At 46.0% G+C, this 20122-nt stretch overlaps 1 protein-coding gene across 2 annotated transcripts in view; it reads right to left on the bottom strand.

The window, feature by feature from the left end:
* The window catches only part of LOC142740852 (DNA dC->dU-editing enzyme APOBEC-3H-like), a 53925-nt gene that overhangs the window by 2877 nt on the left and 30926 nt on the right, over nt 1–20122 (bottom strand). Inside the window, exons 1-3 of one of the 2 annotated variants that reach the window (XM_075850275.1) lie at nt 18557–18623; nt 6720–7279; nt 3578–3614 (exon numbers count right to left, since the gene is read on the bottom strand). In XM_075850275.1, coding sequence (XP_075706390.1) covers nt 3578–3614; nt 6720–7268 — 586 coding nt within the window. In that variant the 5' untranslated portion in view covers nt 7269–7279; nt 18557–18623. Of the gene's footprint in view, nt 1–3577; nt 3615–6719; nt 7280–18556; nt 18624–20122 lie in introns of those variants that run through there. The other variant, XM_075850274.1, reaches the window with a different exon arrangement.

The following is a 20122-nucleotide window of genomic DNA, read 5'->3' as shown; positions in this document are numbered from 1 at the left end:
GCAAGATCAAAGGGAACTCTGGAAACCCAGTGACGTGATCAAAGAGCAGGGAATCCCTCTGCAGTCAGCCCTGGGGACCTAGAAAGGACCCCAGGGCTGTCCAGTTTGCCTGCTGTTAGGGCACGCTATGTGTTTCCCTAACAGCAGCCTGTGTCATAGTGACACAGTGTAATGTATTAGCATACAGGATATGCTAATGAATTACAAGTACAAAATAAAGTTATAAATAAAGTTATCCCTTAATAGGATTAAAAAAAGTAACAAAAAAATTATTAAATAGTCCAAAAAAAGTCATTTTCCATAAAATATATTTTATTGCCCCTACACTAAATAAAAACAAAACACCTACACATATCAGGTATCTAAACGACCGTAATAACCTGAAGAATTAATCTAATGGGATATTTAGCATGAAACATGAACGGGATAAAAAATAAACAAGAAAAACCATGACAAGCATAGCTTTTTCCTCTATTCACTCCGGAAAATTACCTCCAAACTGTGAAAAAAAATAATACAATTTCTCCTCATAAAACAAGGCCACATATGGCCACGTCAATGAAAAATAAAAACATTGCTGCTGAAATGCAGAGAGGTAAAAACTGAAAAATTTAGCTGGTCAGGGCCAGTTCACACAGAGTTTTTTTCCACGTTTTTTGACGCGAAAACCGCGTCGGAAAACGCGCCAAAAAACGGCCGAAAATGGCTCCCATTGATTTCAATGGGAGGCGGACGCTTTTTTTATCGCGAGAGGAAAAACCGCCTCGCAGTAAAAAGAAGCATCATGCCCTATCTTCGGGCATTTACGCCTCTGACCTCCCATTGACACCAATCGGAGGCAGAGAAAGAATATTTTGCGGCGTTTTTGCCCGTAGCATTCAAAGGGCGCGAGCGAAAAACACAGCGAAAAACGCGGCAAATGGATTGCAGGCAGAGTAAAATCTTTCCTCCTGCAAAAAACTCTGTGTGAACTCAGCCTAAGACCTTTTCAGGCCCGTTCATTAAGTGGTTAAAGCTGAGAGTATACCTCTGAAAGTAAAAAACAAAAAGATATACTTTGTATAAAAAAAGGTGTACTGTAGAATATTCATAGACTTCTATGGGGCAGACATATGCTGAAAGCAGTGGCGTAAACTACTAGCGGCTGCTACGGGGCCCGCGGCATGAGGGGGCCCGTGTCGCCCGCCGGCACGGGCCCCCAGCCATGGCCAGAGGCTCCGCTAGCAGCCGCTGTGGCTGCTACAGCGCAAAGCCACGGAACACTACGGCAGAGCAGGGAGGTATCTCTCCGCTCTGCCATTAAACAAAAGACATGTATCCCCTATCCACAGGATAGGGGATACATGTGTGATCGCTGGCATTGATAGGGAGAACGGGGGACTGAAAGTTCCCTGGAGTTCTCCATCATAAACCTCGGACTTCCGGGGTCTGTGTCGGCAGATCCGTAGAAATGAATAGAGTGCCGGTCGCGCTTGTGCGCATGCGTGACCAGTGCTCCTTTCATTTGTATTGAGCTGCGCAGACGCCAGAAGTCAGAGGTTAGTCATGGAGAACTTGGGGGACTTTCGGTCCCCCGTTCTCCCTATCGCTGCCAGCGATCACACATGTATCCCCTATCCTGTGGATAGGGGATACATGTCTTTTGTAGGACACACTGTAGGTGGGATTTATTTGGGGGGTTGGGGCTGCATGGCATTACCTACAGGGGGGCTGTATAGTGTTACCTACAGGGGGGGGGCTGTATAGCGTTACCTACAGGGGGGGCTGTATGGAGTTCTCTACAGGGGGGCTGTATGGCGTTCTCTACAGGGGGCTGTATGGCGTTCTCTACAGTGGGGGCTGTATGGCGTTCTCTACAGTGGGGGCTGTATGGCGTTCTCTACAGGGGGGGGCTGTATGGCGTTCTCTACAGTGGGGGCTGTATGGCGTTATCTACAGGGGGGCTGTATGGCGTTATCTACAGGGGGGCTGTATGGCGTTATCTACAGGGGGGCTGTATGGCGTTATCTACAGGGGGGGCTGTATGGCGTTATCTACAGGGGGATGTATGGCGCTATCTACAGGGGGATGTATGGCGCTATCTACAGAGGGGGCTGTATGGCATTATCTACAGGGGGCTGTATGGCGTTATCTACAGGGGGGGCTGTATGGCGTTATCTACAGGGGGGGCTGTAAAAAAGGCACTATCTACAAGGGGGGGTTGTGTGACACCCAGGGGAGGGGGGGCCCCAGTCAAAAGTTTGCTATGGGGCCCAGTCTGTCCTAGTTATGCCCCTGGCTGAAAGTGTATTCTTTTGGCAGAATTGTGGCGGGTTTACATCTGGATACCTTTTTTTTTTCTTTTTAGCTATTGAAAAACGCGGGCAGCAGAACTTTTCATAACGGTACCACAAAAAAAAGTTACGGTATATGTTTTTTATAATGTAAGTAGACGTGTCCAGCATAAGGGCATATGCAGTGGCGGAACTACCGCTGTAGCAACCGTAGCGGCCGCTACAGGGCACACAGCATGAGGAGGTCCGCGCCACCTGCCGGCACGGGCCCCCCACATGGCCGGAGGCTCCGCTAGCAGCCGCTGTGGCTGCTACAGCGCGACGCCACTGAAGGGTTTGTTCCTACAAAAGACATGCATCCCGGATAGGGGATACATGTGTGATCGCTGGCAGCGATAAGGAGACCGGGGGACCGAAAGTCCCCTGAAGTTCTCCATGACAAACCTCGGACTTCCGGGGTCTGTCGGCAGCTCCATAGAAATTAATTGTGCACTGGTCGCGCTTGTGCGCATGCGTGACCAGCGCTACTTTCATTTTTATTGAACTGCGCAGACTCCGGAGGTTTGTCATGCAGAACTTCAGGGGACTTTCGGTCCCCCGGTCTCCTTATCGCTGCCAGCGATCACACATGTATCCCCTATCCTGTGGATAGGGGATACATCTCTTTTGTAGGACAAACTATAGGCCATTTTTGGGGGTGGGGGGTGGGTTGGGTGCTGCATGGCGTTATCTACAGGGGGGGGCTGTATGGTGCTATCTACAGGGAGCGCTTTAAAAAAAGGCACATGGCATAAAATGTTTTGTGCATATGGTATCAGTAAGCCTAAGGATCCATAAAGTATCCCTGGGGTTTAGGTACAATCATTTTTTACCACCACTTGTGAGCAACCGTCTCCTTATGAGATAAAAAGATGCGGACGACTTGCAACATGGTCTGAATTCTTACCTATAGGGAAACATAGAGGTTGCGTGGAACATATGCCTAGGTCATTTGTTGCCCACATTGCCTGTGTGTGCAGACCTTGTCAGAAAGGGCATTCGCAATAAACAATTTAGCAAATTTACTGTGTTAAACCCATGTTGCATAGTAGTGCACTTTAGGTAATACTTGCTGGGTAACTGATTTATAAATGTGCTGTAAATTTGTATCATGTTTGATTGTGGCCATTCATGCATTACATCTGACTCTGTGAAACATAGACTTAAATAATTCTGCAACCATTGCATAGATACAGCTCATGGAGGACCTGAGGAGGCTGTATTTGACACATAGATGGTCTGCATGCTATGTAAGACAAACTTACCTGAGTTCTGTCTTTTTCTTCTGAAGAATTCAAATTCCTATAATTCAAAAAAGATTGATTACCATTTAGCTGTTCTGGAACTACAGTGAAGGAAATAAGTATTTGATCCCTTGCTGATTTTGTAAGTTTGCCCACTGTCAAAGACATGAACAGTCTACAATTTTTAGGCTAGGTTAATTTTACCAGTGAGAGATAGATTATAGAAAAAAAAAAACAGAAAATCACATAGTCAAAATTATATATATTTATTTGCATTGTGCACAGAGAAATAAGTATTTGATCCCCTACCAACCATTAAGAGTTCAGCCTCCTCCAGACCAGTTACACGCTCCAAATCAACTTGGTGCCTGCATTAAAGACAGCTGTCTTAAATGGTCACCTGTATAAAAGACTCCTGTCCATAGACTCAATTAATCAGACTGACTCTAACCTCTACAACTTGGGCAAGACCAAAGAGCTTTCTAAGGATGTCAGGGACAAGATCATAGACCTGCACAAGGCTGGAATGGGATACAAAACCATAAGTAAGACGCTGGGTGAGAAGGAGACAACTGTTGGTGCAATAGTAAGAAAATGCAAGACATACAAAATGACTGTCAATCGACATCGATCTGGGGCTCCATTCAAAATCTCACCTCGTGGGGTATCCTTGATCCTGAGGAAGGTGAGAGCTCAGCCGAAAACTATACGGGGGGAACTTGTTAATGATCTCAAGGCAGCTGGGACCACAGTCACCAAGAAAACCATTTGTAACACTTTACGCCGTAATGGATTAAAATCCTGCAGTGCCCGCAAGGTCCCCCTGCTCAAGAAGGCACATGTAGAGGCCCGTCTGAAGTTTGCAAATGAACATCTGGATGATTCTGAGAGTGATTGGGAGAAGGTGCTGTGGTCAGATGAGACTAAAATTGAGCTCTTTGGCATTAACTCAACTCGCCGTGTTTGGAGGAAGAGAAATGCTGCCTATGACCCAAAGAACACCGTCCCCACTGTCAAGCATGGAGGTGGAAACATTATGTTTTGGAAGTGTTTCTCTGCTAAGGGCACAGGACTACTTCACCGCATCAATGGGAGAATGGATAGAGCCATGTACTGTCAAATCCTGAGTGACAACCTCCTTCCCTCCACCAGGACATTAAAAATGGCTTGTGGCTGGGTCTTCCAGCACGACAATGTCCCGAAACATACAGCCAAGGCAACAAAGGAGTGGCTCAAAAAGAAGCACATTAAGGTCATGGAGTGGCCTAGCCAGTCTCCAGACCTTAATCCCATCGAAAACTTATGGAGGGAGCTGAAGATCCGAGTTGCCAAGCGACAGTCTCGAAATCTTAATGATTTACAGATGATCTGCAAAGAGGAGTGGGCCAAAATTCCATCTAACATGTGTGCAAACCTCATCATCAACTACAAAAAACGTCTGACTGCTGTGCTTGCCAACAAGGGTTTTGCCACCAAGTATTAAGTCTTGTTTGCCAAAGGGATCAAATACTTATTTCTCTGTGCAAAATGCAAATAAATATATATAATTTTGACAATGTGATTTTCTGTTTTTTTTTTTAAATATAATCTATCTCTCACTGGTAAAATTAACCTAGCCTAAAAATTCTAGACTGTTCATGTCTTTGACAGTGGGCAAACTTACAAAATCAGCAAGGGATCAAATACTTATTTCCTTCACTGTATACGAACAGTCCTCAAGATAACCCAATTTATGTCAGTTATATAAGAGGTAAGCATTCATTAAATGTAACTATAAGAGGTTATCTCGCTAGTACAATCCCTTTCCATATGCCCCATTAGGGTATATAGACTTCATAGAAAGGTGTCCTTGCCCAGGAAACCCTTTTATTAGCCAGAGTGGAGAGTTAATGACAAATAGTGCCTACTACTTTGGCAAGTCATTTGAATGTCCGGCATGCAGTACTACATTTTTCCTGCAGGGTTTCTGTACGGAGACCCAAGGCAATCAGTTATTATCGAGCTGGCTTCAAATTAAAAAGTGTTTGTGTTGATGAGAAAACTCTCAAATCATGTAATATACTTGAGAAAAGTCCCTGAATTTGAAGGGTAACTGCACTTTCTTTTTTTATGACAGATATGCATTGTATTTAAAAATGAATAAACTTTAGCTTCATCAGCCAATTTGTTTGTTTTTATTGTTTGAGGGGCCTTGAAATAGAACAAAACTTCAAATAGAATTTTAACAAAAACAAACCAATCGGCTGTTGAAGCTGTTTAATAAAGTTTATTGCTTTTCAAATACAATGCATAAATGTAAAAAAAAAAGAAGAAGAAAGGGCAGTTACTCTTTAAACTTTGCAATGGAGTTAGCCTCTATTCACCTTGCGTTTTCAGTGTCAATAGAATATACGCCGAACATGTCCATAGGGCCCTTTTTTTACTATTGAAAATCTATGCCACTTTATGCCTATACAGTGGCATACTCTGGAGTCTTCTGTCGGTGGTATATGTTGGGAAATACTCCCAACATATATCTCTAAAGGAAAGCTTAAAAGGGTTTGCCCATCAGGAACATTTATGGCATATCCACAGGATATGCCATAAATGTCAGATAGATGCGGGTCCCACCTCTGGCACCCGCACCTATCTCTAGAACGGGACCCCCTATACCCCGCTCTACCTTTCACAGTTCCCGCTGTGTAATTTCCGGCCATGTAATCAGAAAACAGCATAGCTCGCTGAGCTACGCTGTTTCTGTAACTGCCATAGAAGTGAATGGCAGTTATGGAAGTAGCATAGCACCCGAGATACGCTGTTTCAGTAACTGCCAATCTACGTGGTCGGAAATTACAAGTGGCAGCGGGAAATGAGAAAGGTAGAACAGTGTTTAGAGTGCCACGTTCTAGAGATATGTTTGGGTCTAAGAGGTAGGACACGCATCTATCTGACATTTATGAAAAATCCTGTGGATATGCTATAAATGTCCCTGATTGGCAAACTCCTTTAAACGTAGCGTGAACAGAGCCTAAATAGTCTCCACTTTGAGTACTGCCTACTTCTCCATTTAATGCTGCATATTTTGGGACTTCTGGGCCAAGTCTTTTCATGGTGTACACCTTATTTGTTTGTTTTAGATACTACTGTGCTGTTGTTCTGTATTCACCCACATGCAGAACCTCACCTCACTCCAAAGATAATCCAGTTCAATTTGATTTTGTTCACACTGAATGTCTAACTCTTCACAAGGTTGGAATTTCTCTTTTGGATCCACAAAAAGATAAAAGCACTCCTCATATTCTTCCAGGTTCATAATTTTAACTTGCACTCCATATTCTTTAAGAATTTTTAAGCTAATTTTATTGTTATATTCATGAAAATTATATAATTTGGAAATATTTAAATTCAGGGTTACGTTCTCTTTGCTATTATTGATAAATTTGCATATTTCTTTACAACAATTTAGGCAGGGACTATAGGTTATGTATAATGTGATATTATATTTAGAGTATTTTTTTGAAGGATTTGATATAAAAAATGTGGAGAGTTCCCGTAAAACAATTATCTCCGCATGTTCAACTTGTGGATTGTTGTATGCATAACCCCATAGTTTCCATAGTGGTTTCTTGTCCTCCAGGCTGAAGCAAACTAATGTTTTTTTCACCAAATCCAAAGTATTAAAGTTATCATTAAATTCTTCCTCTGATAAAATTTTTCTTATGAATAGCGTCATGTCTAATGTAACTGCAAGAAATAAGAATAAGATATATGTTAATATAACAATGCATTCACAATCAACTTTTTGACAAGTAAAGTTTATTTGCATTTATCTCTTGCATTACTTTTTTTTCCCCTGTAGGTTCGGTACTTTCACAAGTCCTACAAATGACTGAGGCTGTGGATTCCCTCTGACCAGGGGCTCAAGGGTAAAGCATGAATACCTTGTCAGTCTGTACCTAATCCTAAATCGGATTGTAGTCCATAGACATATAGAAGACACTCCACAGGGAATTTAAATTATGTGGGCAGCCATGCATGTAATTGCTAAAGTCAGGGCCGGCTCCAGGTCTATGTGGGCCCTTGGGCGACACAGACTTAGTGGGCACCTTTGCGAACTCATGATGGCAGTAAAATGCAAGAAGACGGCAATTTGTGCCCCCCATATAGAAGTTAGGCCCTCAGTTTATGCCCCCATATAGAAGTTAGGCCCCAAGTTTGTGCCCCCATATATACAGTGCCCTGCAGATATTGCCACTCAGAGCCCATTCCACAGTGTCCTCTTAGATAGTGCCACACACCTCCTTATAGATAGTGCAACACACCCCCTTGTAGATAGTGCCACACACAACCCCTTGTAGATTGTACTGCACCCCCCTCCCTGTAGATAGTGCCATTGGGGCTCCCTCTAGAAGTGGAATCCCCAGCAAGAGCATTGCCGATGCTCTGGCCGGGGATTCCTCTCCTGAAGGAGCCCCTGACATCACTGGCCATATATGGATATTGAAGCCAGGGGCTCCTCCAACAGCGGAATCACCAGCCAGAGCATCGGCAACGCTCAGATCGGGGATTCCGGTCCCGGAGGAGCGACGACAGCAGCGTAAAACATGGCGCCAGCCTTAGCTAGAGCACTCTTGCCACTGAACATGGTGGTTTTTTTTCTTTTCAATTATTTTATTGAAACAAGATAAAAACAGAACTTTCATCATACTGATAAAGAGAAGTAAATCATGGACTAATACATTGCCTTGTAGTTAAACCAGGACATTAAATGGGAATGGAATTATATTTTCAGATAGCTTGCAGTGACACCTGCCCGGTTAACTTGCAAATTAGAGTTGGGAGATTAAGGATCGTTTCCCAGACAGTTTCAAGGATAGAACAAGACCACCATGTGTGCAGGTATGTCCCTTTGTATAGGTTACATCTCCATCATGTATCCGGAATAGACGGATACCACTTTTAAGTCTTGATTGGTCTGGTATACCAGTATGATATAATTTTATATGGACCCTTACACAGTGCGAGAATTTTCTGCATTTTCAATAAGTGACCTTCCGAGAGAGACATATTTCAATCTCTTTCACAAAGGTAAATGTAAGGTTGTTTCAGAGGTACATTCCAGCAAAGCAGTATTTAGTACATGTATGACAATAAATCAGTCGGGCAATGTGTATGAGATAAATATTTCTCATGTTGGTTCATATCTCTATGCAGGGGACCTCTAGTGGTGTAAGACAAGATTGCCTTTTTTTAAGATTGAGTGGTGGAATAAATGTACTTTGGGAAATAAGGGGTTCGATTGATAAACATGGAAGCAGGGCCGGACTGGAACATAAAATTAGCCTGGCATTTTAAAACACACAGGTGCACCTACTGTCCATTAAAGGGGTTTTCCCATGTGAGACATTTGTGACATACAGTGAAGGAAATAAGTATTTGATCCCTTGCTGATTTTGTAAGTTTGCCCACTGTCAAAGACATGAACAGTCTAAAATTTTTAGGCTAGGTTAATTTTACCAGTGAGAGATAGTGTTAAAGAGGCTCTGTCACCAGATTTTGCAACCCCTATCTGCTATTGCAGCAGATAGGCGCTGCAGTGTAGATTACAGTAACGTTTTTATTTTTAAAAAACGAGCATTTTTGGCCAAGTTATGACCATTTTTGTATTTATGCAAATGAGGCTTGCAAAAGTACAACTGGGCGTGTTTACAGTAAAAGTACAACTGGGCGTGTATTATGTGTGTACATCGGGGCGTTTTTACTTCTTTTACTAGCTGGGCGTTAGGAATGGGAGTGTATGATGCTGACGAATCAGCATCATCCACTTCTGTTCGTTAACACCCAGCTTCTGGCAGTGCAGACACACAGCGTGTTCTCGAGAGATCACGCTGTGACGTCACTCACTTCCTGCCCCAGGTCCTGCATCGTGTCGGCCACATCGGCACCAGAGGCTACAGTTGATTCTGCACCAGCATCAGCGTTTGCAGGTAAGTAGCTACATCGACTTACCTGCAAACGCCGATGCTGCTGCAGAATCAACTGTAGCCTCTGGTGCCGATGTGTCCTCGCTCGTCCGACACGATGCAGGACCTGGGGCAGGAAGTGAGTAACGACACAGTGTGATCTCTCGAGAACACACTGTGTCTGCACTGTCAGAAGCTGGGCGTTCTGAAGAGAAGTGGATGATACTTCTCGTCAGAACGCCCAGCTAGTAAAAGAAGTAAACACGCCCAGATGTAACACACATAATACACGCCCAGTTGGACTTTTACTTTAAACACGCCCAGTTGGACTTTAGCAAGCCTCATTTGCATAAATACAAAAATGGTCATAACTTGGCCAAAAATGCTAGTTTTTTAAAAATAAAAACGTTACTGTAATCTACATTGCAGCGCCTATCTGCTGCAATAGCAGATAGGGGTTGCAAAATCTGGTGACAGAGCCTCTTTAAGGATCTGCCAGGCACAGCTTCTGTATCCACGCCCATAGGTAATCAGTCTGCACCTGCTTCTATGTCTGTGAGACTGACTCCATCTTCCACCACTCAGGATGGCAGGCCTAGGAGTGGGAGAGCCTATCACAGCCTGGCCAGACGGAGCTAGCTCCCACCCTCTGTCTATTTATACTTGCCTTTCCTGTTCCTCCTTGCTTGTGACTCTTCTTGTTTTGTTTCCTGGCCCTGCTGCAGCTTCTTGAACCATTTGACCCTGCTTCTTATTGCCCCTGGCTTACTGACTACTCTCCTGCTCTGCGTTTGGTACCTCGTACACTCCTGGTTTGACTCGGCTCGTTCACCACTCTTGTTGCTCACGGTGTTGCCGTGGGCAACTGCCCCTTTTCCCTTGCTTCTGTGTACCCTTGTCTGTTTGTCTGTCGTGCACTTATTGAGCGTAGGGACCATCGCCCAGTTGTACCCCGTCGCCTAGGGCGGGTCGTTGCAAGTAGGCAGGGACTGAGTGGCGGGTAGATTAGGGCTCACTTGTCTTTTCCTTACCCCCATCATTACATAATCACAAGTCCATATACCTACTCTACCCTGGTCCCTCACACTACTATGGACCCCCTTGAGACCCTGGTTCAGCAAATGCAGGGTTTCTCCCTACAGGTCCAGGCCCTGGCTCAGAGGGTCAACCAGCCTGATGCTACCATGGTAGTGCCCCTCACCTCACCTCTTGAACCCCACCTCAAGTTGCCTGACCAGTTCTCAGGGGACCGGAAGACTTTTCTCTCCTTTCGGGAGAGTTGTAGGCTCTATTTTCGTTTAAAGCCCCACTCCTCAGGTTCTGAGAGCCAGCGGGTGTGTATAATTATGTCCCGGCTCCAGGAAGGGCCCCAAGAATGGGCCTTCTCCTTGGCTCCTGACGCCCCTGAACTTTCCTCCGTTGATTTTTTCTTTTCTGCTCTCGGACTTATTTATGACGAGACTGACAGGACTGCCTTTGCCGAGAGTCAGCTGGTGACCTTACGTCAGGGTAAGAGACCTGTTGAGGAGTATTGCTCTGACTTTAGGAAGTTGTGCGTAGCTTCTCGGTGGAATGACCCTGCCTTAAGGTGCCAGTTTAGGTTGGGTCTGTCGAACGCCCTGAAAGACCTCCTAGTTAGCTATCCCTCTTCTGACTTCCTTGACCAAGTTATGGCTTTAGCGGTACGACTTGACCGACGTCTCAGGGAACGACAACGTGAACGTTTTTGTGTTTTCTCCTCTGACTCCCCCATGATGCCTCCCGAGGTTCCGTTGCTTCGTTCTTCCACGGAAGACTCGGAGGTACCTATGCAACTCGGGGCCTCCGTGTCCCCCCAACAACGTAGAGAGTTCCGCAGGAAGAATGGTCTCTGCTTCTATTGTGGGGATGACAAGCATCAAGTGAACACCTGTCCTAGGCGTAAGAATAAGCAGCCGGAAAACTTCCGCGCCTAAGTGATCATCGGGGAGATCACTTGGGCGCACAGGTATTTCCCGTAAATATGAAACGTAATAAAATCTTGCTTCCCTTTCAGGTCTCTTTTGGTGGTAGGTCTGCTACCGGCAGTGCCTTCGTGGATTCAGGGTCGTCTGCTAATATCATGTCTGTGGAATTTGCTATGTCTCTAGCTATGCCTTTGATTAATTTGCCTAAACCTGTCCCGGTAGTGGGTATCGACTCCACTCCTCTTGCTAATGGTTATTTTACACAGCATACCCCTGTTTTTGAACTCCTTGTGGGCTCCATGCATTTGGAGCAGTGCTCTGTACTGTTGATGCAGGGATTATCGTCCGATTTGGTTTTAGGCCTTCCCTGGTTGCAGTTGCATAATCCCACGTTTTACTGGAATACTGGGGATCTTACCAAATGGGGTAATGAATGCTTGACGTCATGTTTTTCTGTTAATTCTATTTCTCCCCCTGAGGAGGTGAACACGCTACCTGAGTTTGTTCAGGACTTCCCTGATGTTTTCTCTAAGGAGGCCTCCGAAGTGTTACCTCCTCATAGAGAATACGATTGCGCTATCGAATTGGTACCAGGAGCTAAGCTCCCTAAGGGTAGGATATTTAATCTCTCTTGTCCCGAACGTGAAGCCATGAGAGAGTATATCCAGGAATGCCTGGCCAAGGGTTACATTCGCCCCTCTACTTCTCCGGTAGGTGCTGGCTTCTTCTTTGTAGGGAAAAAGGATAGGGGTCTTAGGCCATGCATTGACTACCGTAACTTGAATAAGGTCACTGTAAGGAACCAGTATCCCCTTCCTTTGATTCCTGATCTCTTTAATCAGGTTCAGGGGGCCCAATGGTTCTCTAAGTTTGATCTACGGGGGGCGTATAACCTTATCCGCATCAAAGAGGGGGATGAGTGGAAGACTGCGTTTAACACGCCCGAAGGTCATTTCGAATACCTCGTCATGCCCTTTGGGTTGTGTAATGCTCCTGCGGTCTTCCAGAATTTCATAAATGAGATTTTAAGAGATTACCTGGGGGTTTTTCTTGTAGTGTACCTTGATGACATACTTGTGTTTTCCAAGGACTGGTCCTCCCACATTGAGCATGTCAGGACGGTGCTCCAGGTCCTTCGGGAAAACAAACTGTTTGCGAAGACCGAAAAATGTGTGTTTGAGGTGCAGGAGATACCATTTTTGGGTCAAATCCTCACTCCTCATGAATTCCGCATGGACCCCGCCAAGGTCCAGGCTGTGGCGGAATGGGTCCAACCTATGGGGCGTTACAGTGCTTCTTGGGGTTCGCTAATTATTACAGGAGATTTATTTCTAACTTCTCGGTCATCGCTAAGCCTCTTATGGACCTCACTCGCAAGGGTGCTAATCTCCTCCGCTGGCCTCCTGAGGCTGTCCAGGCTTTTGAGGTCCTTAAGAAGTGCTTTATCTCGGCCCCAGTGTTGGTTCAGCCCAACCAAATGGAGCCATTTATCATGGAGGTTGACGCGTCCGAGGTGGGAGTGGGTACTGTCTTGTCCCAGGGTACCAGGTCCCTCACCCATCTCCGTCCCTGTGCCTACTTCTCCAGGAAGTTTTCGCCCACTGAGAGTAACTATGATATTGGCAACCGCGAACTCTTAGCCATTAAATGGGCATTTGAAGAGTGGCGTCACTTCCTGGAGGGGGCTAGGCACCAGGTAACGGTCCTTACCGACCACAAGAATCTGGTTTTCCTAGGATCTGCCCGGAGGCTAAACCCGAGACAAGCTCGATTGGCGTTATTTTTTACCAGATTAAATTTTTTGGTTACCTATAGGGCTGGGTCTAAAAATATTAAGGCTGATGCACTGTCGCGTAGCTTCATGGCCAGCCCTCCTTCGGAGCAAGATCCTGCTTGTATTTTGCCTCCAGGTATAATAATTTCCTCTATTGATTCTGATTTAGTCTCTGAAATTGCTGCTGATCAAGGTTCAGCTCCCGGGAACCTTCCTGAGAACAAGCTGTTTGTTCCCCTGCAATTCCGGCTAAGGGTACTTAGGGAAAATCATGACTCTGCACTATCTGGTGATCCAGGCATCCTTGGTACCAAGCACCTCATTGCCAGAAACTATTGGTGGCCTGGGTTGCCTAAAGACGTTAAGGCCTACGTCGCCGCTTGTGAGGTTTGTGCTAGGTCCAAGACTCCCACGTCCCGACCAGCGGGCTTACTACGTTCTTTGCCCATTCCCCAGAGACCTTGGACCCATATCTCCATGGATTTTATCACCGATTTGCCTCCATCTCAAGGCAAGTCGGTGGTGTGGGTTGTAGTAGACCGCTTCAGTAAGATGTGCCACTTTGTGCCCCTCAAAAAACTACCCAATGCTAAGACGTTAGCTACCTTGTTTGTCAAACACATCCTGCGTCTCCATGGGGTCCCTGTCAATATTGTTTCTGACAGAGGGGTACAATTTGTTTCATTGTTTTGGAGAGCCTTCTGTATGAAGTTGGAGATTGATCTGTCCTTCTCCTCTGCCTTCCATCCTGAAACCAATGGCCAAACCGAGAGGACTAATCAGTCTCTAGAACAATATTTAAGGTGTTTTATCTCTGACTGTCAATATGATTGGGTCTCATTCATTCCCCTCGCCGAATTTTCCCTTAATAACCGGGTCAGTAACTCGTCAGGGGTCTCCCCCTTTTTCTGTAATTTTGGGTTTAATCCACGGTTCTCCTCCGTTTCACCTGGTAGTTCCAACAATCCCGCAGTAGAGGTCGTTCATCGGGAACTGTGCACAGTCTGGGCCCAGGTTCAGAAGAACCTAGAGGCGTCCCAGAGCATACAAAAAACTCAGGCAGATAGAAGACGTTCTGCTAACCCCTTGTTTATGGTCGGGGATCTGGTGTGGCTATCGTCAAAGAACTTGCGCCTTAAAGTCCCGTCCAAGAAGTTTGCTCCCCGGTATATAGGGCCGTACAAGGTCATTGAAGTCCTCAATCCTGTCTCCTTCTGACTGGAGTTGCCCCCATCTTTTCGAGTACACGACGTGTTTCATGCCTCCCTTCTTAAACTCTGCTCCCCGTCCTTGGCTCCCTCGAGGAAACCTCCTGTCCCCGTTGTCACCCCTGAGGAGGTAGAATTCGAGGTGGCCAAGATTGTGGACAGCAAGATGGTCCAAGGCTCCCTCCAGTACCTGGTCCATTGGAGAGGATACGGGCCTGAGGAGAGGACTTGGGTACCCGCCCGGGATGTTCACGCTGGGGTATTGGTCAGGAGGTTCCACCTTCGTTTCCCCAATAAACCAGGTCCATCTAGAAAGGGTCCGGTGGCCCCACATAAAAGGGGGGTACTGTTAAGGATCTGCCAGGCACAGCTTCTGTATCCACGCCCATAGGTAATCAGTCTGCACCTGCTTCTATGTCTGTGAGACTGACTCCATCTTCCACCACTCTGGATGGCAGGCCTAGGAGTGGGAGAGCCTATCACAGCCTGGCCAGACGGAGCTAGCTCCCACCCTCTGTCTATTTATACCTGCCTTTCCTGTTCCTCCTTGCTTGTGACTCTTCTCGTTTTGTTTCCTGGCCCTGCTGCAGCTTCTTGAACTATTTGACCCTGCTTCTTATTGACCCTGGCATACTGACTACTCTCCTGCTCTGCGTTTGGTACCTCGTACACTCCTGGTTTGGCTCGGCTCGTTCACCACTCTTGTTGCTCATGGTGTTGCCGTGGGAAACTGCCCCTTTTCCCTTGCTTCTGTGTACCCTTGTCTGTTTGTCTGTCGTGCACTTATTGAGCGTAGGGACCGTCGCCCAGTTGTACCCCGTCGCCTGGGGCGGGTCGTTGCAAGTAGGCAGGGACTGAGTGGCGGGTATATTAGGGCTCACTTGTCTTTTCCTTACCCCCATCATTACAGATAGATTATATTTAAAAAAAAACAGAAAATCACATTGTCAAAATTATATATATTTATTTGCATTTTGCACAGAGAAATAAGTATTTGATCCCTTTGGCAAACAAGACTTAATACTTGGTGGCAAAACCCTTGTTGGCAAGCACAGCAGTCAGACGTTTTTTGTAGTTGATGATGAGGTTTGCACACATGTTAGATGGAATTTTGGCCCACTCCTCTTTGCAGATCATCTGTAAATCATTAAGATTTCGAGGCTGTCGCTTGGCAACTCGGATCTTCAGCTCCCTCCATAAGTTTTCGAAGGGATTAAGGTCTGGAGACTGGCTAGGCCACTCCATGACCTTAATGTGCTTCTTTTTGAGCCACTCCTTTGTTGCCTTGGCTGTATGTTTCGGGACATTGTCGTGCTGAAAGACCCAGCCACGAGCCATTTTTAATGTCCTGGTGGAGGGAAGGAGGTTGTCACTCAGTATTTGACAGTACATGGCTCCATCCATTCTCCCATTGATGCGGTGAAGTAGTCCTCTGCCCTTAGCAGAGAAACCCCCCCAAAACATAATGTTTCCACCTCCATGCTTGACAGTGGGGACGGTGTTCTTTGGGTCATAGGCAGCATTTCTCTTCCTCCAAACACGGCGAGTTGAGTTAATGCCAAAGAGCTCAATTTTAGTCTCATCTGACCACAGCACCTTCTCCCAATCACTCTCAGAATCATCCAGATGTTAATTTGCAAACTTCAGACGGGCCTCTACATGTGCCTTCTTGAGCAGGGGGACCTTGCGGGCACTGCAGGATTTTAATCCATTACGGCGTAATGTGTTACCAATGGTTTTCTTGGTGACTGTGGTCCCAGCTGCCTTGAGATCATTAACAAGTTCCCCCCGTGTAGTTTTCGGCTGAGCTCTCACCTTCCTCAGGATCAAGGATACCCCACGAGGTGAGATTTTGAATGGAGCCCCAGATCGATGTCGATTGACAGTCATTTTGTATGTCTTCCATTTTCTTACTATTGCACCAACAGTTGTCTCCTTCTCACCCAGCGTCTTACTTATTGTTTTGTAGCCCATTCCAGCCTTGTGCAGGTCTATGATCTTGTCCCTGACATCCTTAGAAAGCTCTTTGGTCTTGCCCATGTTGTAGAGGTTAGAGTCAGGGCTGATTCAGACGAACGTTGCGTTTTTGTGCGCGCAAAAAATGCGGCGTTTTGGGCGCGCAAAAACCACTTGACAGCTGCGTGTGTCATCCGTGTATGATGCGCGGCTGCGTGATTTTCGCGCAGCCGCCATCATAGAGATGAGTCTAGTCGACGTCAGTCACTGTCCAGGGTGCTGAAAGAGTTAACTGATCGGCAGTAACTCTTTCAGCACCCTCGACAGTGAATGCCGATCACAATATCGAGAAACCTGTTAAAAAAAAAGAAAAAGTTCGTACTTACCGAGAACTTCCCTCCCGGCCGTTGCCTTGGTGACGCCTCCTTGGTGACGCGCCTCTCTTGACATCGGGCCCCACCTCCCTGGATGATGCCGCAGTCCATGTGACCGCTGCAGCCTGTGCTTGGCCTGTGATTGGCTGGAGCTGTCACTTGGACTGAATTGTCATCCCGGGAGGTCAGACTGGAGGAAGAAGCCGGGAGTTATCGGTAAGTCAGAACTTCTTTTTTTTTTTTACACGTTCATGTATATTGGGATCGTAAGTCACTGTCCAGGGTGCTGAAACAGTTTAACTCTTTCAGCACCCTGGACAGTGATTATCTCCTGACGTCGCGTACCAGAAATTTTTTTGCCGGGTTTGGCCAAAATGAGTTCGGCCGAACCCGGTGAAGTTCGGTTCGGTTGTCCGGGTTCGCTCATCTCAAAGACACTCCGTTTGGATGTTTGGAAACAGAAAAGCACGTGGTGCTTTTCTGTTTACATTCATCCTTTTGACAGCTGGTGCGCTGTTTCAGTCGGTTCGCACGGAAGTGCTTCCGTGTGACCTGTGTGGTTTTCACGCACCCATTGACTTCAATGGGTGTGTGATGCGCGAAATACGCAGAGATATTGAGCATGTCGCACTTTTTGCGCAGCGGACAAACGCTGCGCAAAAAGCACGGACTGTCTGTACTGCCCCATAGACTTGTATTGGTCTGTGCGTGGCGCGTGAAAACCACGCGGCCCGCACGGACCCAATACACGTTCGTGTGAATCCCCCCTCAGACTGATTAATTGAGTCTATGGACAGGAGTCTTTTATACAGGTGACCATTTAAGACAGCTGTCTTTAATGCAGGCACCAAGTTGATTTGGAGCGTGTAACTGGTCTGGAGGAGGCTGAACTCTTAATGGTTGGTAGGGGATCAAATACTTATTTTTCTGTGCACAATGCAAATAAATATATATAATTTTGACTATGTGATTTTCTTTTTTTTTTTCTATAATCTATCTCTCACTGGTAAAATTAACCTAGCCTAAAAATTGTAGACTGTTCATGTCTTTGACAGTAGGCAAACTTACAAAATCAGCAAGGGATCAAATACTTATTTTCCTCACTGTATACACTGGATATCCAAAAAAGAAAGTGTTTGAAGCAGCACAAATCCCGATATCAGGAGCGGTGACACGCTGTAAGATCAGACAAACCCAGTCTGACGTAATGTAATCCTCAGAAAAAGCATGGTTGAACAGCAGCACACTTCTCCCAAATTTCAATCAAGCTTGAGAAAGACCCTCCACTTGTCACGGGTCGAAACGTTGCCATTTTTTACTGGATGTTTGATCAATAAAAGAACATATTGATTGAAGTTTGGCAGACGTGTGCTGCTGTTCAACCATGCTTTTTCTGAGGATATACACAGGATATGTCATAAATGTCAGATAGATGCAGGGTCCCACCTCTGGGACCTGCACCTATCTCTAGAACGGGGCCCCTTAAACCCCGTTCTACTGCTCTGTGTTGCGGCTGAATCCTGTGATTTCCGACCATGAATTAAGGAAACAGCGTATCTCGCTGAGCTACGCTGTTTTCGTAAGTCCCATACAGCTGAATGGTAGTCACAGAAACAGTGTAGCTCGCATGCTAAGCTGCTTCTGTAACAGCTATTCACTACTGTAACTGCTATTCACTAGAGTCATACAGGAACAGTGTCTCATTATTCATTATAAGGATAAAAAGCATACGGTGGCGCAATTTAAGGCATCATCTCACGATAAATTAGAGAGGCAGGAAAATGAAGGGTGTACACTTACCTGGTGGTGTCGTGCACAGGTCTTTCTGGGTGAAGAACTTGTCCCAGCATGAGGGATATACAATAGGGATTCTAAAATGCACAAAGAGGCTCTGAGTGCAAATTCGTGAAAAATTACCCTTATGGAGGCGCTGTTCCCTTTTCGGTAGTTCTAGGAGTCTTTACCCTTTAAGAAGAGTCTTCCAAATTGTATCCCTTTTATTAGTATAGTGACAAGCAACGCATTTCGGAGCCATACAGGCTCATTCATCAGGCTTTTTCACATAACAAATTGCTTGATGAAGGAGCCCCAAAAAAGTTGCTCGTCAGTTTACTAATAAAAAGATACAATTTGGATGACTCCAGACAGGGCCGTCATCATGGCAGTACTACCACATTGCCCGGCCACATTGATGAAAAACTAGGGGCCCGTCCGATTCTCAAACTGCTTTAAATATTTGAATGAGGGCCCCAGCGTTAGTCACTTGGAGAAAGGAACGGACCCTGCAATGTTATAGGGACCTTGTGTGCTGTCCGAGTCGCGTCAGTGATCCGAGGAAAGATAGGACAAGTTCTATGTTTCCTCGGATCGGAGACTCGGACCATTTTTCATGGTCCCGATTCACCTGCTAAAGTGAATGGGTCCGTGAAGACTATCGGGTGCCACTCGGATGCCATCAAAAACGGCTCGTGTGGCACAACGGTCATGTGCATGAGGCATTACTCTGAAGTTACTAACAGAATAGGAAGATGCAGCATGGAAACAGATGCTCCATGTGGAGAGATCCCGCCCAACAGACACATCCTTCTCTACATAGCCGACAGGACCTGCAGTCTGGTGTGTGTCCCCCCTTCTTCATTCTGCTTCCCATTCCTCCTGACCCCACTTGTAGAATATATAAAGTGTGTTAAAATGTTTTATTTTTTTGTTTCCCTAGCGATTTTTGCGGCGATTTTCACAATCGCGTAACAAATGGCGCGGTTTTGCCGCGATTATATAAAAATGACGGCAAAGCCGCATGATTTGTGCCGTGATTACAAAAATTGCATGAAAAAAGGATACAAAACATGAAAAAATAGTGCTGTTAGGCTATAGTCTCACAGTGTGGTCAAATCATGTGTTTGCTGCAATTTTGTAAAAATTGAGGCAAAGGGATTTGCCCACACTGTGTAACTAGACTAAGGACTTATTTAGATGGCCGTCTTCGGTATGTGATATACGGAGCGTGTATCGGCTGTATTTCCCAGGCGGACCACAATTCAGGGAGCCGGACTCCTAGCATCATAGTTATCAATGCTGCGAGGAGTCCCCGCGGGAATACTGCCCCATACTGTAAGGGTATGTGCACACACACTAATTACGTCCGTAATTGACGGACGTATTTCGGCCGCAAGTAGTGGACCGAACTCAGTGCAGGGAGCCGGGCTCCTAGCATCATACATATGTACGATGCTAGGAGTCCCTGCCTCTCCGTGGAACTACTGTCCCGTACTGAAAACATGATTACAGTACGGGACAGTTGTCCTGCAGAGAGGCAGGGACTCCTAGCATCATATATAACTATGATGCTAGGAGCCCGGCTCCCTG

Source organism: Rhinoderma darwinii, chromosome 2, assembly GCF_050947455.1.
Source record: "Rhinoderma darwinii isolate aRhiDar2 chromosome 2, aRhiDar2.hap1, whole genome shotgun sequence".
Taxonomy (NCBI): domain Eukaryota; kingdom Metazoa; phylum Chordata; class Amphibia; order Anura; family Rhinodermatidae; genus Rhinoderma; species Rhinoderma darwinii.
This window is presented reverse-complemented; position numbering and strand designations above follow the sequence as displayed.